We start from the raw sequence: 27,107 nt of genomic DNA on the forward strand, positions 1-27,107 counted from the left end.
AAATTCACAACCATGAAAAATGCATCATGGACCATGAAATCAGAGCTCCCCTGGGAAATCTAGCTATTGGAGGAGAGGGGGAGGGGTTGGGATTCCTCAGCCACTGCTCCAACTGCTACTCCCAGCCGGGCTGGGGAGGGATGGGACTTCCTCTTCCCCTGTATGACTGTTTTTAGAGGGAGATCAGACCCATGTCCAGGTACCTCCTCTGGGTGCAGGAAGCTTCAGCTGGCTCTGAAGCCAGTGCAGCCACAGAGCTCCTGCAGCCGGGGAAGGTACCTGGAGGTTGGTCTGATCTCTCAACACCCCAGCCCCTGGCCAAGAACAGCTATGCAGGGGAAAAGGAAATCCTTTCCCTCCCAGCCTGGCCAGGACCAGCATCTAGGAGTCCCTGGCTGGAGTGCTCCCAGCAGCACAGGGAGATCAGATCCACCTCCTCCTCCAGTAACCTCCCTGGGCTGCAGGAAGCTCCCCGCCTGCTGCCTTCAGAGCCCAACTCTGCAAGCAGCACTGAAGTGAGAGTGGCAATCCCGCCATCCCCCTACAATAGCTTTGTGACCCCCCACAATCCAGCTTTGGGTCAGGATCTCCACCATTACCACACTGTGAAATTTCAGATGTAAACATCTGAAAATGTGAAATTGACTAATTTTAAAACCATATGACTGTGAAATTGACCAAAATGAGCCATGACCTTGGTAGGGACTTATTCATATGCTAAAGGCTAAAGCTCAGCAGGTTTCCTTAAAACACCAAGTGGAGCATCTGAATTCCAGATTTGGCTTCTCGTTGTCTGGGTTGTCATGGACTGGGGTAGAGTCTGCCAGAAGAAAGGGTTCCACTCAGCTTCCAGCTAGTTAACAGCTGTTACTGGTGGATGATTTAGGCTTCTTCATATCCTCAGCTGATGTAAACTACCCTTGCACTATTGACATCAGGGAGGCTATGCTGATTCACACCAGGTGAAGACCTGGCCCTAGATAGCTTTCAACACACACACAAAAATATGCTCCATAACAATCCCCTCAGTGTTGTGTTGCATAAGGATTTGAATATACGACTAAGACAACTAAATCCCCACATGATGCTTTGGAAATGTCCCTTCTGGGAGCAGCATAAACTAACAACCTTCCCTCTCCCCTGCAATTCAGTGATAAAGTCACAATCCCTCACCACCTCCTTTCCCATTTGTTCTTGGCAGAGATAGGCTCTAGCTCTGGCATCTGGAGCTCCGTAATGTAAGGTGATGTTTGGATCTAGGTGTTCAGTTTGAAGCCATTTCCCTAGTATTGCTGTAGAGATTTCAAAACAATTCTACAGAGCATACGATTCATAGACAAAATGGGTGAGTTGTATAAAGTTATAATTACAGGGGTTGTGTCAGTTTGGAACAAACTTAACATTATTAAATTAGTTAATTGTGGGTAAATATCCTTTTTTAATATATTTGTGTGGCCTGACTCGTTTGTCCCTTGCGATTCTTGGAATTTCTTTAATAGTAAATGAGAAAACTTTATAATCCCAGAAAGACAGGCAGGGGAGCTCACACAAAAATATTATAAAGCATTGAAACAAAGACAACTCTGTTGTTTGAAAATCAATGGTCTCTGAATAGGATGACAGAGACTGTTATTTCAACCACCTCACAGTTATTGCTGTAATGGAATGTCCCACATGCTGTCTGCCTTGCTCTGAAGATGAAGTCTCTAAGCACAGGACAATATCTTCTATGGATGAGAAGTACTGGGGACGTTGGTATGTCCCAGCTGTGAGTGTTAGGACATGGTTCAGGGCTTTGCCAGCACATTTCAGGGGGACTGACATTATAATCACTTAAAGCTGGTGTTTGGCACATTCAGATTGGAATTTGTATGTTTCACCACATTTTAGGTCTGAGCCAAAGCCCAAAGTCAATGGAAAGAGTCCCACTCACTTCAACAGACTTTGGATGTGGACTAGAATGGTTTGGAGCACAGGAAATATACTTTCCAGCAGAATGACCACCCTGCATTGACAGGATGCATATTGTAAACTCATATGGATGCGGATGATAGGTATAATTTGTGACACTAAAAGCTTGGGGTGGGATTTTCAAAGGTGATCAGCATTAGCCTAATTCTGCTGCCCTTGAAGTCAGTGGTAAAACTCTCATTGACTTCAAGAGCACCAGAGTCAGGCCGGTGCTGAGTGCTTTTGAATATCTGTAAGGCTAGAATTTTCAAAGAGGGACTAGGAGAGTTGGGCAACCAACTCTCTTAGGTTTCTTTGAAAATCCCACCCTAAATCCGTAATTTGTCAGTTGAGCCCCCTACATATATACAGCAAGTACCATTCCAAGTAAGCAGAGTGCCAGCATTTGTCCTAGAAAATGTTGAGAACATTAATGTGAATAAAATATATTAGACTTTCATAGGAACCAGATAATCGGTATTTGTTCATTTCACAAAATACACAATTATGCATTCTGGGGTGCATGCATATTTTACCATTGGTTACACAGCAAGAGAAAAAATAATTCCTCAAAATTGAGCAATCACTAACTTCCACTCCCCACACAAGAACCTGGGAAAAGAAATGGGCACCAGGCCCTAAAGGTTGACAAACATGGGCTCAGCCAGATCAGTGCAGGAAGTAAATTCCAAAGATTAAGATTTTCCAATAAGAACATTTAGTACCCAGACAATTACATCTAGGGCTGTAGTGTGTAGCTAGTTGGTGTGCCCTAGTGACCTCAGAACCAGAGAGCTTTCCAGTGAAATGCAATAATCTAACCAAAAAGTCACTAAGGCAGAGGTCACAGTGGTGACATCCAGATCCAAGAGAAAAAGCTTACAAAAATCTGGCCTGGCATAAGAGAGAAAAAGGGGCTTTGGGGCACCAATGGCACCAGGAGGAATCAGGGATCCAAAAATACTGCGGTGAACTGCTTTGGAACAGAGGGAAGAAATCCCCTTCACTGATGCAGATGGAACCACACCTCCACCCCACTTATTACTTATCCTCAAGATCCTTCCCCAACCCACTCTGGGCCAGATTTTCAGAAGGGCTCAACACACAACATGCTGAACTCTCTTGAAAAATCTGATCATATGGAATCTATGCCTGTCCGGATTAAGCATCCAAATCTTGCCCAGAAATTGGGTTAGACTAAAAATCTGTGCCATCCACAACCCACAAGAACAGGACAAAGCTGCATGATATCACAAATAGAGGTGATAGTATTACCCAAGTCATTTCAGTACCTTCCTCAGCAGCTCCACATACACATTGAACAGGGGGGTCTTATAGGACCTCATGTAAGCTAAATACCCCATACAAGAAACCTAGCAATCACTTCAAACCATCCTCTAGTACCTCATGAGCAGGAAAAAGCTGGAGCCATTCAAAAGCAATAACTAAAGCAATACCACAGGTAAGGCCCTCAGGCCAGCAACAAAAATATCATAGTGATTGCTGTTGAATGCTGCCGAAAGATCTAAGAAAATCAGCATGGACACCTGACTTTCATCCACAGCAAGGAGGAGATAGTTGGCCAACAAGCTGGTATGTGGCTGGGCCGGTGCTATCTGAATGACTTCATAGTTCTGTGGAGATGATGGGAGAGCGGGAGACAGCTGGCCAGACTGCTAGAGATATGTGGTGGTTAGGCTACCGCTCACATACGTGAAGGAAGCTGGCAACCTGCCTTTCCAAAGGGAAGTGATAACTATCTTAAGGGCCAAATTAAATTTATAGAGAACAAATGAACAAGATAGAAGGTAAAAGGAAATAAAATGTTTAGGATGAAAGAAGGAAAAAAAACATTAATCTGGGTGTCTGACTAGTGCTATCTAGCTAGCTACTGTCTAAGGCACTTCTACACCACCTCTCACCATACCTAGCTAACTTTTGGCTTCTATATACCATTGTGCCAGGACCTGCATTGCGATGTTAGTTGTGTTTCTCCAATTGGAGCTTCCCACTTCAAGAGCCGTACGTGCAATAAGGAACAGCCTTGATGGAATTCTTGAAAAGAACGTTCTGTGCATGTGCAGCAGCCACCTTGTTAAACACCTCTGAGGTTTTACTTTTTTCCTTTCCAGACTTCCAGACTTGACTCTACTCTACACGAAAGACCGAGCACTTGCCCAACTTCAGGTTTAAATCAAAGCTGTTCCTGAGTCATAAGGAGCTGAGTTATAACTCGAAAACAGCCAAATTGAGGCCAGCCCAGTAATACAGTGCTACCGCTGCCTGAAACCATGCAGGGAATGCAAGTTCAAAGTCATTCCTTTGCTTCAGGGTCAGCAGGAGCTGGGAGCACTGGGGAGCATACTCCATTCTTAGGGCTGTTGATGGCTGCATCTCCTCTTAGCAATTACCAGAAGGAGCTGAGAGCATAGGCGCTGACTCCGTGGGTACTCCAGGGCTGGAGCACCCATGGGGAAAAATTAGCGGGTGCTCTGCACCCACCAGAAGCCAAGCTTCCCCTGCCCCCTCCTCTCCTCTTTCTCCTCACCCCCAAGCATGCCATGTCCTCCTCCTCCCTCCCAGCACTTCCTGCCCACCGCCTATCACCTGTTTAGTGGCATTTAGGACTTTCTGGGAGGGAGAAGAGTAGGGACACGGCATGCTCAGGGGAGGAGGCAGAGAAGAGGCAGGGCAGGGGAGGGGACTTGGAAAAAGGGGGTGGAATGGGGGCAGGAAGGGGACGGGGCTGGGGTGGGCAGAGACTTTGGGGAAGGGGTGGAATGAGGATGGGGTAAGGGCGGTGCAGGGGCGGGCAGGGCGAGTGGTGAGGTCGAGCACCCACCAGGCAGAGGGAAAGTCAACGCCTATGGCTGAGAATGTTTGGTGAACAGAGGCACTGACTGACATTAAACACTGCTGCAGGAGTGGAAGGGGACCATTTACACATTCCCTGTTCAGGGGCTGTAGGGCCTAGTACATCACTGGTGCAGAGCTGAAGACAGCCTTTGGTCCTGATTCAGCAGGATGCTTCAGTATACACCTAACTTTAAGGAGTCAGGGTCCTAAGTTGTGCCGCTGTTTCTATGTCCCCTATTGAGCTTTGCAGGGGCATGGAATCGCCAGGGCTCAGGTGTTCCCCAGAGATGCCTCCCCGACCCTACCATGCTTGAAGCCCTCCTTCCTCTAACCTGTCCCCACTTTGACACCGCTCAACCTTCTGCCCACCCCAGAACGCTGGATGCATCTGCAGCTGCTGCAGAGATGGCACAGGGCAAGCAGAACTGGCTCTGTGCCTGGGCAGAGGGGCCTATGCAACTGTGGCATTCTCCAGGGGATTCATACCTACCCTACTGCCCCTTTTTCACCAGTCTAGCTGGATCTATGGGCCCTCCTGGGCACCAGGAGTGCAGGGGAAAGAACAAAAAACCTACAATTCAGGGGCTAAACCACAGCTGTAAGCCAGGTCCCAGCCCACAGTGAATGACGACATCTGAGTTAGGAATGCCTGAAAACAGGGATCTCTCAGGGAAAATGCTAACAGATCCCTAATTATGGTGGCCCTACTGCAGCGCTGCTATAATAAAACCTAGCAGCACTTGATAATGCTCTATTTTAGTCCCAGGTGATGCAAAGGATTCGGTAATGTTTTGGCAAATGCCCATGAAACAAATTGGGGGTTGCACCTTCATGTAACAAGACATTACACATTGCATCCAGCGGTACTTCTGAGGGCCTGGCATGACGTTCATTTCAGTTAAAACCATAGGAGTAGCTTGCAGATAGGCACCAACATGTAGGTCAGATTCTCTTCCCAGCAGTGATTAAAGGGGGAAAACCATGTTCTAGCTTTAGCGGGTTCTCTCTCCTCCTTACATCTCTGCTAAGACTATTCCCTTGGGAGGAACAGAGTATTCTAAGTCACAGTGGCCTCTAATGAAGAGTCTCACTAGCTGCCATCCTCCAAAGCTGTGTGCAAACTATACTTCTTTCCCCAAAATGGCCCCACCCTGCTGTAGCAAATGGTGGGAGCACTAGTGTAGACAGGGCTAAAGCCACTCCGGAAATTTGAAACTGTCATGCTTGTAAGAGTATGACATGATGGGCAAAACGCCAGCCCCCAACTGAGCCCAGACTACACTGGCATTCCCACCGTTGCTGTCACATCCGGGTGTAGCAGCTGCGGGGAATTTTAGGGACACAAATGTAGTGCATATGAGGTCCAAATGTCCTGCTGCTGGCTGCTTCTGCTGCTGACTCCCAGGTTTCCCACTGTGACCCTGAAATCCTGCAGCACCCCTGCTGGTGGGAGGGAGTACTGTATGTGGTGTGGCAGAGACAGAGGTGGAGCACCAGGGCAGACAGCCCAATAAGAAGCATCTGCCATTTAAAAGTGAGAGAGAGCAAAAGGAGAAGGAAGAAAGTGGGGTCTGGGGCAACACTCTGCTTCCCAGACATCAATTCTAGTCCCACCGTCCCTTAGACTCCTGCTTCTCCCAAATTTTTATTTACCCTAATAGTACGAGTCTCTGGCAGGCAGACCCAGCAATCAGCTCATCTTGCACTTATAGGCTTTGCTAAGGAAACACAGAGACAGGGCCTAGAGGTCCTTCACAGAGAGCAATACCTCCACCTTCATGTCTCCCAGCTGAGCCCATTCTCGTGCATCTCAGGCAATTACCTCATGCAGGCTGGAGATGAAGCCGGAAGAGAGACTGGAGAGCCCAAAGCGCTTTTCAATGGTGGTCAGGCTGCTCTTGAAGTTAGCACTGTAAAGAAGTTGGAATAACTGGAGGAGGCCATGGCAAATCACAAACACCTGTGAGCAAAACAACACAGCATTACAGTTAGTAACTGAGCCATGCCCCCACAGAGCCAAGAGCCGCACCCCATGCTGGCGTGTAACCAATTCAACAGTCATGGACACATCCGCTGTATAACCATCACACACAGCATGTGTGAACATAGCAATCAGCTTGGTCCAGGAGTCACCCTCACAACCTCATCAGTCAGAGGCCTTCATTTAGGAGTGATTCATTATTAATTTCTTTGTGCATGGGCACAATTCCCCAGCACGTTATCTGCTCTCAGGGCCCCATCTCTGCTACAGCCGACCTAGGAGACCAGGATGGAGCCTGGTTTCTGGATTCATTGGCCTTGCTTCTGGCTTGTTGGCACAGTGACATGAGGTCCACTCTCACGCTGGCCTGATTTCCCCAAAGGCAAGCGTCCCCCTCTGCAGCACTCCCAGCTCACAGACGAGCTATGGGCAGAGCAGCACCAAGAACTATACAGACCTCCTGCCCCGTGCAGGCTGAATGCCTTCAATGAGGGCTTGTGGGAGGACAGTAGGAGGTGGTAATGTGTGTCCTGAAAACTAGCTAAATATTCCTGTGCCGCCCAACATCTCCAGGAGAGTCACTCATCAGTTCTTTGCCATCTCTAGCAAGCCAAAACCAAAGCTCCATGTTAGCTGTGTGTTCCCTGCCGGCTAGCAGAACATGCCCTAGGCACACTGACTCCCTAGCTAAAGAGATCTGTCATCCTTCATCCCTTGTGCCAATGCATCCAGAGTCCTACCCCTGTCTCATCACTGCATGACTGACATCTTTTGCTCCCCAATGGACCTCAGAGCTGCAGAGGTGCTTCAAAGGAGTCGCTGTGCCAGCTAATACCAAGGTTTCTGGGGTGCAGCTGAGGCCCAAAGCCAGCAAGGCACAGCTGCGCAGAACTGGGGACTCCATTGCGGAGAAAGGAACTGCGGCAGGAGCAGCAGGCGTGCCACAGCCGGAGGAGAGTGGTTCTGCGCTGACCTGCTGGAAGGTGACTTGTTGCCAAGCCCCTGTACTGCACTGGCACCCAGGTACCACTTACGGTTTCTGTAACCCTATGGCTGCCTCTCTCCCACAAGCTTTTGTTTTCTTTGTAGCTGACTAGCTGAGCAGCAAAATCAGAACCACTTGGGGAGTGGCAGCATTGTACAATGGGTAGGGCTGGCCTGGGCTCCAGGAAGTCTGTCTGCTATTCCTAGCTCTGCCACTGACGTGCTGTGTGCCCTTGGGCAAGTCTTTCCATGCCCATTTAAGCTGGGTGGGAACCCAGAGAGACAAAAGATTCCTGCCTTATATGTAAGATATGGGGCCAGCGACTGTGTCTTATTCTATGGCTGTGCAGTGCTCAGCACAACGGGGCCCTGAGCTCTGCTGGTCGTGCTGAAATACTAACAATTATGATTTTTATATTTAATAAAAAATAAATTCAGAATTAGACCCAGGGACCAATACATTTTGTTTTGACTGGTTCAGGAGCTAGGAATCTCTCAGCCAGCAATTTGCCTAGTAAGCTTCACCCCAGTGTACTCTTCCATGGCAAGGCTGATGGGGGAACCATTAGTGAAAAAGCCATAATGGGGGGTAGATCAGGCTTGCGGTAAGTATGAGTGGCTCAGTCCGTGTGTGGAGGCTGCAGGACTGGAAGGCTTACTCCTTCATATGGTGGGTGATGTGGTACAAGCTGAAATGGAAACTTCCATTTTATCTATTGTAGGTGTGAGAAATTCTGCTGTGGGCCCCCTTCCCAGGACATCTGTGTGCTACGTAACAAAACAGACTTTTAACTCTGTCTGGAACTCTGGACTTGAACACTCTCTGCAAGCTGTTGCTGGGCAGTCCTGGCCTGATAAGTGGTTTACTGCCTCAACTGTGGTTGCTTTACAGACCTCCTGTGACTTTTGCAGCTCAACCTGCTTCCTTGCTGCACCATCAGAATCCTGGAATAGGAAAATGCATGGCAGGGGACTCTGGTTCTTTAGCAGCAGGCTGGCTATAGATGCTTACGAAGATGGAAAGGTCTCCTGAAAAGACTGCATGTATTATTCCTTCTTAATTAATTTGTTAATGTTTGTGCAGGATATTGAACATGTAATTATGCAACAGAAATGCTAAATATTATGACTAAGTAGTATTATGTATGTGTTCACTTTTATGGCTGCTGGGGATTAGGGATTATATACTGTAGAATATTTATTGTGTTTATATAACCTGGAATACGTAGTATTATTGCATTTTATCGGTTCCTGCAAACAACTTATCCTTTCTTCGCTGCTGGGAAGTAATTGATTTAGTTTGGGAAGGAGTGTTGTCTAGTGGTTAGAAAAGGGGACAGGGAGTTATGTTCTTAACTCTGCACTGATTATTATTTGTATTACGCTCGTGCTCAGAGGTCAGGGTCCCATTGTGCTAGGCGCTGAACAAACATCTAAGACAGAGACAGTCCCTGCCTTGCAGAGAGAGACTTGCTGCGCTGTCCAAGCAAATAACTCAGTGCCAGATTCTCAACTCATGTATATCGATGTAAAACGGAGTTGAAGATCTGGCCCATTATTATCAAGATGTGCCTGCATTTCAGTCATATATAAAACAGGTGAAACAATCCCTCATCTAAGAGGTTGGGTTATTGTTTGTAAAGAGCTTTAAGAGCCACAGATGAAAGGGATTGTATCCATGCAAAGTATTATTGCTACTTAAAGATCATTATGGCATGACAAGAGCAGCCGAGAGCTGGGATCCCTAGGGCCACACTACGTAAGGGGCTTGGCATGAGGAAACCAAACGGATGGAGCTAGTGCAGCAAACGAAGAGTTTGAGAGGGAATATGTAGGCTACTTGGGACAGGGCAGGAATACGATCAAAAGAGCCAGGGTAAAATACAGCAAGGAAGTCATCCGCTTCCGGAGATGGAATAGGACGCTCTCAAAACTCTTTGATCTATATTTAGCCAGATCAGTTTTTCTTTGTTTTCTTGGGAATGTGACTTGTCCAAACTGTGCCAATACTATCTAAAAAATAATTAAAGATGGAGAAAAGTCTTTTTATGTAAATTCTCAGGAAATCAAATATTTGCCGGACTCCGGAAGAATGCCCAGCAAAGATAAAGTTGGGAAGCCTAGACCTGCACACTGGAGATCAAAGGTATCGCAGTGCTAACAAACTCCTCAGGTCTGTGGCTGGGTTAATAATAAGGATTATTCTTTATTGGTATGGTGGTAGTGCCTGAGAGGCCAGACGGGAAAGGCCATGGAGATCTTATGCAATGTTAATGCAGCAGTGTCCTCCAGAAATGAAAATGAAGCATGTGAAAGGAAACTGGTGATTTTCCCCATACTGAGCCCAAACCAGAACTCTACATCCAATCTTTATATCTCTGCCATGAGCTGCACCAACACCCCAGATCCAAACACCATGGAATCTGAAGTTTTCATATCTGGATCAACACCTTAACTTTCCCAAATTTCTTGGGGTGAAATCCTGACTCCATTGAAGTCAAAACAAGTTTTTTCCATTGACTTCAGTGGGGCCAGGATTTCTCCCTGGGTATTCAGATTTAGTTTATTATTATAGAGCTAGGTTCAAGCTGTGAACTTGGATTTGAACTGGGATCCAGATCTGGGGTTTTGGTTCAGGCTCCTTCTAAACTCAAGAGTAAGGCTGTAGGACAAAAGGAGACTCCATGGGGCCATAGATATTTGCTGCACTGGATACAGAAGCATGATTGCAGGCAGAGAAATGAGAGCCAGAAGAAAGGGAGACGTGAGGGAGGGGATGGGCTCAAGAGGACAAGTTATGGGTCAGAGACCAATAATAGAAAGGAGATCTCCAAGTCAAGCCTGGGCCAAAGGTGACTCCTCATGGGGAGGAGGAATCTCATTGACAGATCATGTTCAACTAGTTTTTGAAAATCTATCTGGACCCTGTTTAAGTAGGGCTAATTAGGAAACATTAGGGAGGCCGAGGATGGGGGCTGGGAGCACCGAAGGTACAGAGCAGCTGGAGAGAGTCTATGGTGCAAAAGACCAGGCAACAGAAGCAAAGCTGTACACGAAGGGGAGGGCGGAGCTGAGAGGATGAATTTACATGGAAAGAGGCAGCAGGATCCCAAGCCCTTCTCTAAAAGTGCTCAGCAGCATGGGAGAAAACAGGAAGGTCCAGAGCTCTGGGGAGAGCCAAAGGTGGACAGTGGAAGAGCGGACGCAGCTGGGAAATGAAAGCCCAGGCTCAGAAACAAGAGGAAAGGTTGAAAGCAGAAACCTTGATGGCACCAGAAGGGAGCGAGAATGGGGAAGGAAACCAAGGGCAGGATGCAGCAGAGGAGTCCAAAATGGAGAGACTGGACATCACAACTGACAGGATAGGGGAGAGCGGGAGAGATACACTTGTGGAAGGAGAGCAAGTGGTGATGAGAGAAGGAATTCTCTGTCCTCTTGCCAATGATCCCCTTCATTAGGAGTCACTAGCTGGTGGCAGAAGGAACCTCTTGAGGGGTGTTGACTAGAAGTCAATCCATCTGACTCTCCTTGGCCAGACCCCTGACAGGCTAAGGCAGGGTGACAGAGGGAGTGGGGAGAGGTGTGGCAGTGGGGCCTGAGGCAGGGCGATGCAGGAAGGGACCGCGAGGAAGGAGTGCCAGCGGGGCCAAAGGCAGACAGATGGAGGAGTGCTAAGACAGGGAAGTGCAAGCACTGGATAACACCTCTTCCACCCCCACCCCCACCCCCCGAGTAGCAATGCAAAGTACAGGGGAAACTGAGCCACCCACAAGATTCACAAAGATATTATAGAAAATGCCCAGAGTCACAGGCTGTAACTCAGCAGGCTATGGTTAGAGTGGGCTGGGGGCAGCACGCTCTGGTGGCAGCTCAGCAGGCCAAGGGTCCATTTGTGACTCTGCCACTGACCTCTTTGGGAACGTCCCTCCCCCTCTGGTTAGACTGGAAGCTCTTTGAGGCTGGGGCTGTCTCTCACTGTCTGTCTGTCGTACACCTAGCACATCTCAGCCAGGGCTTGTCAGTGCTACTGTAATATAACAAATCCATTTTACAGCTGAGACCCTAAGGGCACATCTACATGGTGAAAAAACCCTGCAGCAGCAACTCTCAGAGCCCGGGTCAATGGAGTCAGGTGCAGGCTGCAGGGCTAAAAATCGCAGTGCAGACATTCTATCTCAGCCTCAAGCACAGGCTCTGAAACCTGTCTAGAGGGAGTGTCTCACAGCACAGGCTTCAGCCAAACCTAAATGTCTACAGGGCTAGTTTTAGCCCTGCACTGGGTGCCCGTGGTTGCTGACCGGAGCTCTGAGATTCAGTGGCACCAGGGGGGTGGAGAGCATTGGCTGTGTAGACTTGCCCTAAGTCCCTGTCTCTATGCAGCAGCAGTTTGATCCTATCCTTTCTCCACTACTGTAACTGATGTGCAGGATTCTCCTCCCCCCACAGGAGCCTGGGTGACCCCAGCTGAAGGGGCTGATTTAATAATACTGATTTTTATTACTCTTTGCTGTGAGCCTCTGTGCACAGAGTGAACACCACTCGGAGAGGTGGAACCATCCCAAGCGAAGATAGGCACGGAAACCAGGCAAATGCAAAGAGCAGCGCCTGAGGTCAACGGCAGTGAGGCCAGGGGATGGGAACTGAAGGGCAGGGGAGTTTTATTACTCTGGAAAAGCTGAAATTGGAATACCACCCACAACATTACAAAACAGCCTCTGATCTAGGTTAGTTTCAGGAGCCAGGCTGGATTGTGGAATTTTCCAGATGTGTTTTGGTCAGTCTTGAGCTGATATAGCCAGGTACCTGATCCAGGGTCTCCCTCACATCCAGCAAACTAGGCGTTTACTGGGCTAAGAATGTCCAAATCCCACAGAGGCGTTACGCATAAGTAACAGTGAAAGGCGCTTCTTGGACTGGAGTATCCCTGAGCATCAGCCTGAGGAGGACTGAGGAGCTGGACTGAAAGCATCACTCTGAGGAGACAGGGTACGTGGCTTGTGATAATGAAGGGGCAGTTGTTTAAAGGCACAAATGGGAGCTGGGCATCGAACTCCCACTGTAGCTTTGCACGTCCCTTAGCAGGGCTTTGACCTCCTCTTTTTCTCTCACTATTCCCTGGTGTCTTTCTATGTGCCAGCCTTTCTGCACTTGGCTTCATTCTCTCCTCCCTCAGACTAATTTGTCTATAATTCTCCCTCTTCTTTAAATGTTGCTGGTTATTCCTCTTTCCTCAAGAGGTTCTGTGTTTATTAATTATGAGGTGGATCACAGCAGTGAGACCCAGCCAAGCTCAGGGATCGCTAGGTTAGGGACTGTCCTGACACATAGTAAGGGATTGTAAGTGCCTCAGAGCACGGACTATCTAAATAACCAAGGCAGACAAAGCGAACAGCAAACCAGAGGCAAAGTGACTAGCCCAAGGTCACACGGCAGGTCAGTGGTAGTGCTAGGCGCATGCACTGAGCACTTCGGTGACAGGTCACTCAACTTTTATAAACCTTTACCAAAAAGAGTTTAAATAAGAATAAAAAACTAACTCTGAGGGAGGTGAGATGTTGACCCAAAGTGCAAACAATGGCACCAGGGGGAGGGGGCCAGAGGACCACTCGAATGCAAAAATTCTGTGTTTATCTCAAATCCATAGTTCACTGACCCTCTTCTAGCAGAGACAGCAGGGAGCCTGCCCCTCTCCAGCAGGATTTTCAGAGCTTTGGGCGAATTCCTCATCAAGGTGCAATAGTATAGGCACATGGAGTGAAGCGCAGAAAAGCCAAGGCATGCACCCACACGCATCCGCAAACACGCGCAAGCACAAACTCCTCCCTCAATCCCCTTTTAATCACCTTTCAGAGTGGCTGAGTGCTCATGACTGCAGGTTGTTTATACAAGATGCTTGACTCCCTTCCAAGCCACACTTTATATTAAAAGGGAAGCAAGCACCTGGGGAAGAGGATCCTCACACACATACACACAACTCCCACTGCCTACTACAGGCCTGGAGCTTCCAGGGCAACATTTTTGCTAAGGAAAAAACCCACCTTGTTGCATGACGCAAAAGGAATATTTTCCCCACATTCCTGGATCCTTGGGACTATTCCCTCTCCACCCCCACGTCTCGGATTTGAAATGGATAGCATTGTTGGACATTAGGGAAAGGAATCAAATCCAGCAGAAATCTACTCCTCCAGACTTACTCCATGGGACTGACTGGCACAAGGGGAATTATACAAATAATCCACATGCCGCAGCTATCACACAGCAGACCGATAACTCACCAACTCATCTGAGGAGCCAGCCCTGGGATCCTGACATTCAGCTTCAAAGACAGGCTGGGGAACTGCAAGGGCACAAATCTATGTCCAGGAATTGTGGCCAGCTGCATGGTGGGACTCTCCCTCTGCATATGGCTAGCCTCTCTCCCCTCTGCAATGATGACAATTGAGCCAGCTTCCACTCTGCTGCCAGTTGGCTACTGAGCTGCCAGCTACATTGTGTGTCACTAGTAAGGGGAGTCTCACAGCAAGGAGGATTATTAATGATGCTCCGAGCATTAACTGGCCCTGGCTTTTAGACATGGAATGTAATGCCTGGTGCTGGGGGGGGGAACGTGCTTCAAGCAGTCCCGCTTTCCTTGCCAGCAGGGTCTGCTGCCTGCAAGGATATTTTATGGAGGAAACTGAGGCAGCTACTGAGGTGGAGACAGGGGAATCTCCAAGCATCACTATCTTCTCATTCTGCATGGCCCCACTGCAGTCTCCTATGTGCCGCGCAGAGAGGTACCAGAGAGGCCTAGCTAGCTGGGGGGGTCTACCAAATTAGGACCTGGCCTAATTATGAAACCAGGATTTAGATTTGGTTTATCATTTTTACAGAACTGTCCACAATGTCTAATCGTTAGTATGTTACTCAGAGAAGACAATTTTCCGTTATATTAACAGTACATTTAGCCCATGCTATATACTGGGTCAACTCTGCCATATTCTTATCTTGTATATCTTTCTATTATTACTGCTTATGTAAGAAAATGCACCATCAACAATTTTGTTTACCCTTAAAAGTCACTAACTAAAGACATTCTGAGAATGTATTTTAAACATCCCTGTAATGAAACATGGACTATTTTGTAACAGCTTGGAGGGAACATCCATGGGGTTAGTGAAAACCAGTCAAAATGCTTTTGAGGTTGCTCCAAGGCAAAGCAGAGTTGAGACATTTGATAACCCCCCCCCCAATACATTTATTGCAGGTGGATCAGAGTTAAGGTCATTGTGCTGTGATAAAATAAGAATTGCTTTTCATGTAGTGAGAAAAGGGCACTGGCTCCTCAGCCAGCATCAATCAGCACTGCTCCACTGAAAGGAGTAGAGCTCCTATGATTTATCCCCTCTGAAAATCTGTCCCACTGTGCTTATGGTTATTGTGTCAGTGATGCAAGATTTATTCTGACCTTAGCTATTCCCAACATGGAGGAAACTTGTGTTGTGCCTACCCACACTCACCTGCTTTGTGGAGACTGGACTAGGTGCTGGTTCTCCACCCGGCTACAACAGCCACACATTAGCCCAGTGCCATTCCAGAGAGCTGCACTGGCGTAACGACATGGAGAATCAAGGCCATCAAATTAGTCTCCAGGCCATCAAACCCTGGCACAAAGCTGCCAGAATAGGGGCCAGAATCTGCCTCATCATCCCCAGGTTTGTGGATAAAATTATTCATCCAATAAGCTTGGTTAAGATTTAATTTTAGAAACAAGCCTCCCCTCCCCCAGCCCTGCTTCTTCACATAGATCCGGAAGCTTCTTACAAGGTCCTTAGCTGCACCCCAGTTTCTCCCCCAGGGCAACTCTGGGCAGAGGAACTGAAGATTGAAACACTATGCGCATGGTGACCCTGTACCTCAGGAAGGCTATTATCAGTGTGAAGAGGGTGCAGCACAAGGCAACAGAGATAATTCAAGGTGTGAAGAATGTAAACTAGTTGGTAAGAGGGAAATGGAAGCTTTTGCAGGTATAAAAGAGAGTGTTAAAGTCACTGTATATTGTCTCACACTACCATGGTTATTACATTACAGTAGCACCAGGAGAGAGCAACACAGATCAGGGTCCCACCATGCTGAGAGACAATCCTTGCCCCAACGACCTTACAGTCTAAATGGACAAAGAGTGGGAGGGGGAACTGAGGCACAGAGTGGGCAGTGACTTGCCCGTAGACTGACAGAAGCGCCATGAACAGAACCCAGTACTCCTGAGCCCTAGGTCCGTGATATAGTCACTAGATCATGCTGCCTCCTTGCCACCAACCACCACTTCCAAAATGAAGGGATATAATCTAAAACTTTGGCCCCCAGGCAGAACTGGGATAAATATATAGATTGAAGTACTGGGGAGAGTCATTGAAGCCAATGGAAAAACATGAATTTGAAAGATAGCAAGGTGTCTTCCCAGAAGAAGGGACCAAATTTGATGAAGTAGCATGAGTTTTTAAATCAAAGCTGGCTGAATAGCCTTTTACCGCTCCTAAAATATCTAGGACCAGGTGCTCAGCTAGTGTAAAATGATGTCAGTTCTTTGCCTTCACTGGGCCTTCCCCAGTGTACACCAGCTGAGGATCTGGCCTGTTATGCTCTTGCAAAATGCTTACTTGTGCCACTCCATTACCCATCATTTCAGTTTTTACAGGCACTTATCAACACCTATGTAAGTGCTGAGGAGATCTGCCAAGGTGATGCAGCTGCCTAACCAGATGGGAAGAGTCAGAACCTTCCTTGTGAAACATACAGAACAGCTGTCTTGGGAGCAGTAGAAGAAGTGAAGACACTTAGAGAATTCATCTGACTGAAGACACTGATTTATGACTTGGCCAAGCATAGTTGTGGTAAGGAGACATGCTCCCCAAAATTAAATGAATCATGGAGGGGTAAATATTTGGAAAGAGCTGGCCTTTTCAGGAAGCTTCTTAGCTCTTCTGCAGTAGACATGCTGCTATTATAATTGTACAATGGGCTCTAGGGGGCTGGTTCAGAACCTGCTGACTTCAATGGAAACATCTACTATGCTGTGCTGCTACAATTCCAGCCATGCTATTTTGTGCTTAGATGTGAAACCATTTTTCAAAGCTTTAGCCACACCCAAGAAGGTACCTTTCACTTTCAGCCACTAAAGTTGAATATAGCTAGGGGCCTTAATTGGGTGCTTGGTCTAATTCAGCCAACTCATTCCATGGAGAGGATGAGTCATTGGTGTAAAGCTGTAATTTAGTTTATGAAGATGATGGCATAGGTAACAGGCTAAGGCAGAGACAGGTCCTACTATCGGAAGCTGCAGTGATTCGGATGGTTCCCGTTTTGGAGAGAACTATCAGCTTTGCTGTTCACAGGTAATTCATTGCTCACGCAGCGCAGTCAGTCCAGGGTGGCGTGGGGAAGGTGTGCTTTTGTTGTTGCTACTTAGTATTCTGTGCTCTTTCACTGGGGTTCCATAGTCAGTATCCATTGGTGCCTGTCTAGATTCACGTGTACTCTGTGGGACCCAGAAAGGCATGGTGAATAGTTCTGTTGCCTGCAGTGGGCCTGGGTCAGCCTGCAGAGCAGTGTTCTCACCGCCAAAGTGACAAGCTGTCACATAAAAGGTGGAACTCCAAAACAAAACAGGGTTTGTCCCTTTCTTGCTTTGCTCTTTTCCAATGCATAAAGGAGGCCTCAAACTGCTGTCTTTTTAAAAAAGTAATGGACTTGGTTTTTTACATTAGAAATAACAGGTCTTGACATCTCCATTTTTGCTGGAAGCCTAATGTGATGACGATATCCAAAGATCCGAAACTTGCATGGGGAGTGGCTATGTAAAGTCAGCACGGTTTAATGAATAGGGAACCTTGGTGGACATCAGGAAACTCACAGTCTGGTCCCAGCTCTGCTACTGACTTGCCATTTGACCTTGGGCACATCACTTCAGCTCTGTTTCCCCTCTCAACCTTGGTCTTGTCTATTTAGACTGTAAGATCTTTAGGGTGGGGACTGTCCCTTACTACCTATCTATAGCACAGTGAGGCCATGATCTTGGATGGGACCTCTAGGCACTACCATTTACAAATAATAATGTTTAGTCAGATGCGTAAAACACTCTTCATGGTGTGTGTATGTTATACTCTGTTTAACTCAAATGCCTCATCAACTCTTGGGAGAAAAGCTTTCTCTGAAAGATGCAAAATTGTCTTCTCTCTAACAGAGCTGAAAAATTTCCCTGCTCCTCCAAAGAGTTCTCCAGTAAAAACCAGAACAGAAGAACTTGATATTCCTAAGATTTCTAAGATAAACAATGGAAACCTTTACATACAAATTTGATAAGGCCATCTTTATATACCACTAATGAGCAGCAAAACGGCAGAAACAAGAAAGAGTCAGTTCCTTTGGAATCCGTCTTTACAAGTCACGGCTTAATACACCAAGGGAACCTTTCCATGTACAATGGACTGAGTCATAAGGTGTCCAAAATGTCAAACACAGAAGGAAATGAACTCTTCTTTGTAAGACAAAACTTGACAAACACACACACAGGTGCACCAGTATGTCAAGCTTTCACAGCCAAAGCCCACTGGTTTTTGTTTTTGATGTCATCTTCACTGGCTTGTCACTTTGTACCAACCAACATTCACTTACAATGTTTGGTTGTCCAAGGAGGAGTCCCAGGAAGGCTGCAGCAATGCTGCTTGGGCAGGAGTTCACAGCCACTCCAGCAGGGGCCTCTCTCAGGCCTGCTACAAACAAACAGTCATTTGCACTGGCATGCAAATTACATTACAAATCATCATGAGGGACAGTCTGGCTCCCTAGTAAACCGTGTACATTGGGGCAGGGAGGCAAATTGCCCTTCACACTTGTGGATCTCACTACAGTCAATAGAAACCAAGGACAGAATTTGGCATTTAGTTTTTATTTCTAATATAAGAAACCAAAATAGACAAAATCTGTTTAACTGATTTTAAAGACCATCTTGTCCATCCTCTTGGCAGTATTATTAGTACTGATAAGGTTTTCCTATTGCTGAATAATCCATATTTTCCTGAAGTCACACTTCAAATGCAAAGATGATATTTGTCCTTTCTTGGGCTAATCAACAACTCAAGTGTGCCTGTTCTTTTCCAGAACAGTGCTACATGCTGCTCCCACTAGGCGAGAACTGGGGGCATTGGCAGAGCTATAGGTGGAAGTGCTACTGTGCTCACTTGTCCTATCGAGATGTTACAGGGAAGTACTGGGCCCAAGCCTCAAATTTCAGATCCAGATTTCAAACCTCTCCAAGGCTGGGGATGTTCAGATCTGAAGTTTAGTTTGGATCTGTCTCTAACAGACACTGAGATCTTCATTTTGAAGAGCTTGGGCTGTTGTTGATACTCAGGCCTGGTCTACACTACGCGTTTAAACAGATTTTAGCAGCGTTAAACCGATTTAACGCTGTACCCGTCCACACTACGAGGCCCTTTATATCGATATAAAGGGCTCTTTAAATCGGTTTCTGTACTCCTCCCCAATGAGAGGAGTAGCACTAAAATCGGTATTGCCATATCTGATTAGGCTTAGTGTGGCCGCAAAATCGACAGTATAGGCCTCCAGGTGGTATCCCACAGTGCACCACTGTGACCGCTCTGGACAGCAATCTGAACTCGGATGCAGTGGCCAGGTAAACAGGAAAAGCCCTGCGAAATTTTGATTTTCATTTCCTGTTTGCCCAGCTTGGAGCTCTGATCAGCACGGGTGGCGATGCAGTCCCAAATCCAAAAAGAGCTCCAGCATGGACCGTACGGGAGATACTGGATCTGATTGCTGTATGGGGAAACAAATCTGTTCTATCAGAACTCCGTTACAGAAGATGAAATGCCAAAGCATTTGAAAAAAAAATCTACAGGTTACACAGTGCTGCATGACAAGTGTAACGGGAAGCCAGAGACTCAAACGGACGCTCATGGAGGGAGGGAGGGGGTATTGAGGACTCCAGCTATCCCATAGTCCCCAGCAGTCTCCGAAAAGTATTTGCATTCTTGGCTGAGCTCCCAATGCCTGTAGGTTCAAACACATTGTCCGGCGTGGTTCAGGGAATAGATCATGAATTTACTCCCCCCCCCCACATGAAAGAAAAGGGAAAGAAAGCGTTTCTTGACTTCTTTCAGTGTCACCCTATGTCTACTGAATGCTGCTGGTAGACGCGATGCTGCAGCAGTGAAGAGCAGTATCCGCTCCTCTCCCCTCCCCGGTGGCAGACGGTAAAATATGACTGATACCCGTTGGCACCATCAGCCTGTGAGTGCTCCTGGCTTGCCTCAGGTGAGGTCGGCCGGGGGTGCCTGGGTAAAAATAGGAATGATTCCTGGTCATTCCCAGTAGATGGGACAGAACGGCTAGTAACCATCCTCATCATAGCAACTGGGGGCTGAGCTCCATCAGCCCCTTCCCTTTCCTGTGTAAAGAAAAGATTCTGTACTGCCTGGACTATCATAGCAGCGGGATGCTGGGCTCCTCTCCTCCGCACCGCTTAATGTCCTGCCTGGACTGTCATAGCACCTGGAGGCTGCCTCCTCCTCATTTTATCTCACTAACAAGTCACTGTTTCTTATTCCTGCATTCTTTATAACTTCATGACACAAATGAGGGGGACACTGCCACGGTAGCCCAGGAAGGTTGGAGGAGAAGGGAAGCAGCGGGTGGGCTTGTTGCAGGGGCACCCCCCCGTGAATGGCATGTATCTCATCATTTCTGCTGGATCTGAAACGGAGCAGCTCTGCTCTCTGATACACTGGTTCTCTAGTACATTTGCACCATATTCTAGGCAGAACTGGTATCAGAGGGGTAGCCGTGTTAGTCTGGATCTGTAAAAGCAGCAAAGAGTCCTGTGGCACCTTATAGACTAACAGACGTTTTGGAGCATGAGCTTTCGTGGGTGAATGCATGCATCTGACGAAGTGGGTATTCACCCACGAAAGCTCATGCTCCAAAACGTCTGTTAGTCTATAAGGTGCCACAGGACTCTTTGCTGCTTAGGCAGGACTGATTCTATTTTTAGAAACCATAAAGGAGGGATTAACTCGGGGAGTCATTCTCAGTTTTGCTTTTGCACCCCCGGCTGATCTCAGCCAGGGGCACCCATGATAGCAGCAGACAGTACAGAAAGACAGATAACCGTCATCTCATTGCCAATTTACACTGGCAGCAGACAGTACAGAACGACTGGTAACCGTCTCTGCTATCATGCAAAAGCAAATGAATGCTGCTGTGTAGCGCTGGAGTATCGCCTCTGTCCACGGCATCCAGTACACATACGGTGACTGTAAAAAAAAAAAAAAAAAAAAGCTGAACGGGCTCCATGGTTGCCGTGCTATGGCGTCTGCCAGGGCAATCCAGGGAAAAAAGGTGCGAAATGATTGTTTGCCGTTGCTTTCCCGGAGGAAGGAATGACTGACAACATTTGCCCAGAACCACCGCGACAATGATTTTTGCCCCATCAGCCACTGGGCTCTCAACCCAGAATTCTAAGGGGCGGGGGAGACTGCGGGAACTATGGGATAGCTACGGAATAGCTACCCACAGTGCAACGCTCCGGAAATCGACGCTAGCCTCGGACCATGGACGCACAACGCTGAATTAATGTGCTTAGTGTGGCCGCATGCACTCGACTTTATACAATCTGTTTTATAAAACCGGTTTATGGAAAATCGGAATAATCCCGTAGTGTAGACGTACCCTCACTGAGGCGCTGATTCAGGAAAGTATGTCTGCACATGCTTAAAGTTAAACCCACACCAGTCAAGTACCTCACTGAACAGGGAAACTTTCCTGAATTAAGGCCTGACAGAACTGGTTGCAGAGTGCCTGCCTGCACTAGTCTATGTTGGGGCTCTTCTCAGTCCAGATGGGTTCCTAATGAATCACCAACACCAGCTCCAGTACCAACTGAACTTTTGGGGGCTGACTAGATCTGGACCTGCATCTCTTCAAAGAGCTAAAGAAATCATACTCCAGAGTTTTCTCTGACTCTTTTCAGAATGGTAGCCGTGTTAGTCTGTATCAGCAAAAACAACAAGGAGTACTTGTGGCACCTTAGAGACTAACAAATTTATTTAGGCATAAACTTTTGCAGGCTAGAGCCCACTTCATCAGATGCATGAAGTGAAAAATACAGGAGCAGGCATAAATACATGAAAGGATGGGGGTGCTTTACCAAGTGTGAGGTCAATCTAATGTGATAAATCAATTAACAGCAGGATACCAAGGGAGGAAAAAAAAGAACTTTTGAAGTGATAAGAGAGTGGCCCATTACAGGCAGTTGACAAGAAGGTGTGAGTAACAGTAGGAAGAAATTAGTATTGGGGAAATTAAGTTTAGGTTTTGTAATGACCAACCACTCCCAGTCTTTATTCAGGCCTAATCTGATGGCATCCAGTTTGCAAATTAATTCCAGTTCTGCAGTTTCACATTGGAGTCTGTTTCTGAAGTTTTTTGTTGAAGAATTGCCAATTTTAGGTCTGTTATTGAGTTACCATAGAGATTAAAGTGTTTTTGAATGTTATGCTTCCTGATGTCAGATTTGTGTCCATTTATTCTTTTGCCTAGAGACTGTTCGGTTTGGCCAATGTACATGGCAGAGGGGCATTGCTGGCACATGATGGCATATATCACATTGGTAGATGTGCAGGTGAACAAGCCCTGGATGGTGTGACTGGTGTGGTTAGGTCCTATGATGACATCTTCATCATCTGGACTCATGGGAAGGAGGCATTCCAGCAAGATTTCAACGATTTCCACCCTACCATCAACCTCAGCCTGTACCAGTCCACACAAGAGGTCCACTTCCTAGACACTACAGTGCTAATAAGCAATGGTCACATAAACAGCACCCTGTACCAGAAACCTACTGACAGCTATACTTACCTACATGCCTCCAGCTTTCATCCAGACCACACCACATGATCTGTTGTCTACAGCCAAGCTCTAAGATACAACTGCATTTGTTTCGATCCCTCAGACAGATACAAACACCTATAGAATCTCTATCAAGCGTTCTTAAAAGTGCAGTACCCACCTGGTGAAGTGAAGAAACAGACCGACAAAGCCAGAAGGGTACCGAGAAGTTACCTACTACAAGACAGGCCCAACAAAGAAAGTAACAGAACACCACTAGCCGCCACCTACATCCCCCAACTAAATCCTCTCCAGCGCATCATCAAGGATCTACAACCTACAAACCTCACTCTCACAGACCTTGGGAGACAGGCCAGTCCTTGCCTACAGACAGCCCTCCGCCAACCTGAAACAAATACTCACCAGCAACTACACACCACACAACAAGAACACCCAGCCCAGGAGCCAAATCCTGATACAAATCCCAGTGCCAACTCTGACAACATATCTATTCAAGGGACACCATCATAGGACCTAACTACATCAGCTATACCATCCGGTGCTTGTTCACCTGCACATCTACCAATGTGATATATGCCATCATGTGCCAGCAATGCCCCTCTGCCATGTACATTGGCCAAACCGAACAATCTCTAGGCAAAAGAATAAATGGACACAAATCTGACATCAAGAAGCATAACATTCAAAAACACTTTAATCTCTTTGGTCACTCAATAACAGACCTAAAATTGGCAATTCTTCAACAAAAAACTTCAGAAACAGACTCCAAAGTGAAACTGCAGAACTGGAATTAATTTGCAAACTGGATGCCATCAGATTAGGCCTGAATAAAGACTGGGAGTGGTTGGGTCATTACAAAACCTAAACTTAATTTCCCCAATACTATTTCTCCCTACTGTTACTCACACCTTCTTGTCAACTGCCTGTAATGGGCCACTCTCTTATCACTTCAGAAGCTTTTTTTTCCTCCCTTGGTATCCTGCTGTTAATTGATTTATCACATTAGACTGACCTCACACTTGGTAAAGCACCCCCATCCTTTCATGTATTTATGCCTGCTCCTGTATTTTTCACTTCATGCATCTGATGAAGTGGGCTCTAGCCTATGAAAGCTTATGCCCAAATACATTTGTTAATCTCTAAGGTGCCACAAGGATTCCTCGTTGTTTTTTCTCTGACCCTGTGGCACAAGTCACAGACATGATTAAAAGAATCGGGTTCCACACTGCAAGATGGAACTGAATTTCAACCATGTTCCTCAACACTGTTGATTTTTGAAGACTAGATGGGACCTCTCTCTTTCAAAGAGGCATGAACCAGAAGGGATCATGAGTTGAGATGTCCCTCAGTGGTGATGTTATTAACATTCACTGCACATTTTATGCAGAACACAGATGTAAATATGTAAGTAAGCCCACTCTTTCATATAACAGTCACATTAGTATCTAGTATAAACTGTGGAGCGGCTTCTGCCATTCCTCAGTGCGACAGAACATTTCACCACCTTAGCCCAGTGAATAGTTACCATGGTCTGTTCTACCACAACTCACTGAGCTTAGATTGCAAGTTCTTTGAAGCTATGTGTTTGAACAATGCGGACTGAAGCCTCTGGCTGCTACTGAAACATGAACATGTAATTATAGCAACAACATCAAGTGCTATTGACACATTTTCTAGCCAGATGGTCTGATCAAGGTCTCATCTACCTAGATGTCACCATTTGCTTGGCCAGTAGAATTTCCCCCAGTGCTTGATATTTCCACAGTTCAGGCTCTCTCTCTAATGGCTTCAGCTTGTCATTTTACTTTGCAGTCTTCATTACCCCAAAAGTTTATTTTCTTGCCATGTGGTTTGGTCCTTGCACTTTCACTATGTTTATGAGCTCTCTTCTCTTCACGACATGCCCGTATCTGATATCAGCTTCCTCCAGAGCTTAAGATCCCCTTTGCTTTCCTTGACCCACAATCTTACACAGCCTCTCCCCCTCACACCCATATGCCAGGTCATACCCTAGGTCTCACTATCAGCAACACTCCTCTTCCATTCTGCTCATAATCTTATCTACACTGACCACTCCTTGGTTATGTTTGGGCACTGAACCACCTCACCCCTCATAAAATTACCCTGTTTCACTGCTCCTAGCAACTTGATCCCACTAAACTTTTCATCTTGGCTTGCTCTCTGGATCCCTCCTTTCTTGACCCTTCTCCTACAGTTCTCTTACTTATGGTGCTGTCCAACTCTTTGCCTTTTACCAATCTGTTCCTATCAAAAAACCACCTGTAGTTCACACCAGCTCCAGACCATTACAAGCATGAGTTGAGCTTTATAAAAAATACACACACATCCCATCACGATAGCCACTAGGAAATCTGTTCACATACAAAGGGATGCTCTCAGCAATGCAAAATCTCCCTCTCCCTCACTTGCTTTCTCCTCCTTCACATTAATCCCCTTCTCCACCTATCCAGCTCATACTTGTTTCTCAGCATTTCCTGGCCAAGTACAAGGGATTTGCTTCCTTCTTTAAAATTGTGAACTCTCTAATTTGTCATGACATCTCCTCCACCACGACATCTCCTCCTGGCTACCAGCCTGAAATCAAACTATCTACTGAGCAGGTGCCAATGATTTTGTTAATATTTTGTTCTTCTACTGATATTTCATCAGGTAAATAATAGGCAGAGTGCATTGCAACAACTTTTTAAACAGAGTTCCACAGCATGACAGGATAATGGCTATGTTTATAGAACATATTTCTTTCATCAAATCTTTGGTCCCATTGAAGTAAATGGTAAAACACCCATTTACTTCAGAGGGACCAGGAACAGATAGCAACTTGTATGTATATATTCACATATTATTAAAACATTCACAAAACAAGATGTTCCACTGCGTGGGCTTCTTCCCCTGGGGAAAGGATCAGAGCGCAAACACTTGCCAGGTGTTAGTCACATTGCTTAATGCATGTCTGGAAGGCACTCAGATATACTATACTGATGACTGCAGCATAAGAACCTATATAGAATAGATTGGGGAGTTGGAATTCAGTGGGATTTGAGCTCCTAAGGACAGCTGGGCACCTTGGTAAATCCCAGCTCAAGTCATTACAATAAAATGGCAGCATGGATAGTCCCTTTCATAGCTGCAATACTATAAAGGCAGTAAGGGTCAGACTCTGCCATCTCTACTCATGGGAGTAGCAGCTTCCTCCAGGAGTACTCCCTCTGAACTCAGGGGCACTACTTTTGGAGTAAGGCACTGCCCAGCATGAATAAGGATGGCAGAACTGGCACTAAATATACAGAAGTATTTTTTTTCTTTATTATGGATGCTGTGGGCCTGATTCTCGTTTATAGCTCTTGGACCATGTTAATTAGATTTATCCTACTCTGGTAGCTCAAGGGGGCCTTACAGTAGCCATACAGAATTAACACTGCCAGAGCAGTATGAAGGAGTGATTGGGAACCAGGCCCTGTGAGTCCCTCCTTCACCTTTTCTTATGAACTCCCCACAGGTTTATGGATAAACAGAAGCGCTGCTCCCACGCATCTCACCTACTGTTTTCTCCCTCTCCTTCCAAACAATGGCATTGTCCCTCAGACATTTTTGACATAAGCCAGTCCCTCAAAACCCGTCTTCCCAGACCCTCCCTTTCTCTCCTAGTTCCCTACTGCACTTTGCTCCCTTTTTAAAAAACCCTTCCTAGATCCTGAAACACTTCACCTGACATCCTAGCTACCACCTTTCCTACCTCTGCTAATTTCCTAAGAGAGTAGCCCTCATCTCTCCAACCACCACAGCAGCACCAGTATGTTTCTCTGCTCTAGCCCTGGCACACAAACTGATTTTCTCCAAGGACCAGGGGTTCATTCTTCTCCTTGAGCCTTCAGCAGTCTGAAGTCCTCCCTGGACCTCCTACAGATCCATGCAGGTGTCACTGTCTCCTTCCTGTCAATGTTCCATTCCTGCCCTCTTTTCTTTGGTGGTGGTAATTGTTCTGTACCACAGCCCTCTTTGGTAGAGTCCCATGAGCCCATTTTGATCCTGTGCTATTTCCCATCCATCTTCTCTCTCTCTCGCTCATCAAATGGCTTTAGGCTGAGGCTACTCCACCATACATATATATTTCTACACCTCTGATGACCTGTGTCTTCATCATAACTTCCTCAAGTTCCCTGAAAAACTGAAGTGTTTCTCTTAAGCAAGAGCTTAAGAGATCCCACTTTTTTCCTCCATTCCCCTCCTGGACTTGGATAGCCTGGGGTCTCCAGCATCAAAAGAAACTTGAAGTGAGCCTTGACCCTGGCTTTGCCTTCTCCTCCCACATTTCCAGTATCAGCAGATTTGCCTATTGCTGCTATTGTTGTTTATGTACAGCACTGCCTTTACCTCAACTCCACCTCTGTTGGCATCCTCCTCCATGTTT

General features: G+C 46.6%; 1 protein-coding gene across 3 annotated transcripts in view; it reads right to left on the reverse strand.

Moving 5' to 3' along the window:
• Nucleotides 1–27,107, reverse strand: part of SLCO2A1 (solute carrier organic anion transporter family member 2A1) — a 106,360-nt gene that overhangs the window by 45,631 nt on the left and 33,622 nt on the right. For all 3 annotated transcript variants that reach the window (XM_050965471.1, XM_050965470.1, XM_050965469.1), the window contains one exon: nt 6,629–6,766. In XM_050965471.1, coding sequence (XP_050821428.1) covers nt 6,629–6,766 — 138 coding nt within the window. The remainder of the gene's footprint in view (nt 1–6,628; nt 6,767–27,107) is intronic.

Source organism: Gopherus flavomarginatus, chromosome 8 (genome assembly GCF_025201925.1).
Source record: "Gopherus flavomarginatus isolate rGopFla2 chromosome 8, rGopFla2.mat.asm, whole genome shotgun sequence".
NCBI classification, from domain to species: Eukaryota; Metazoa; Chordata; order Testudines; family Testudinidae; genus Gopherus; species Gopherus flavomarginatus.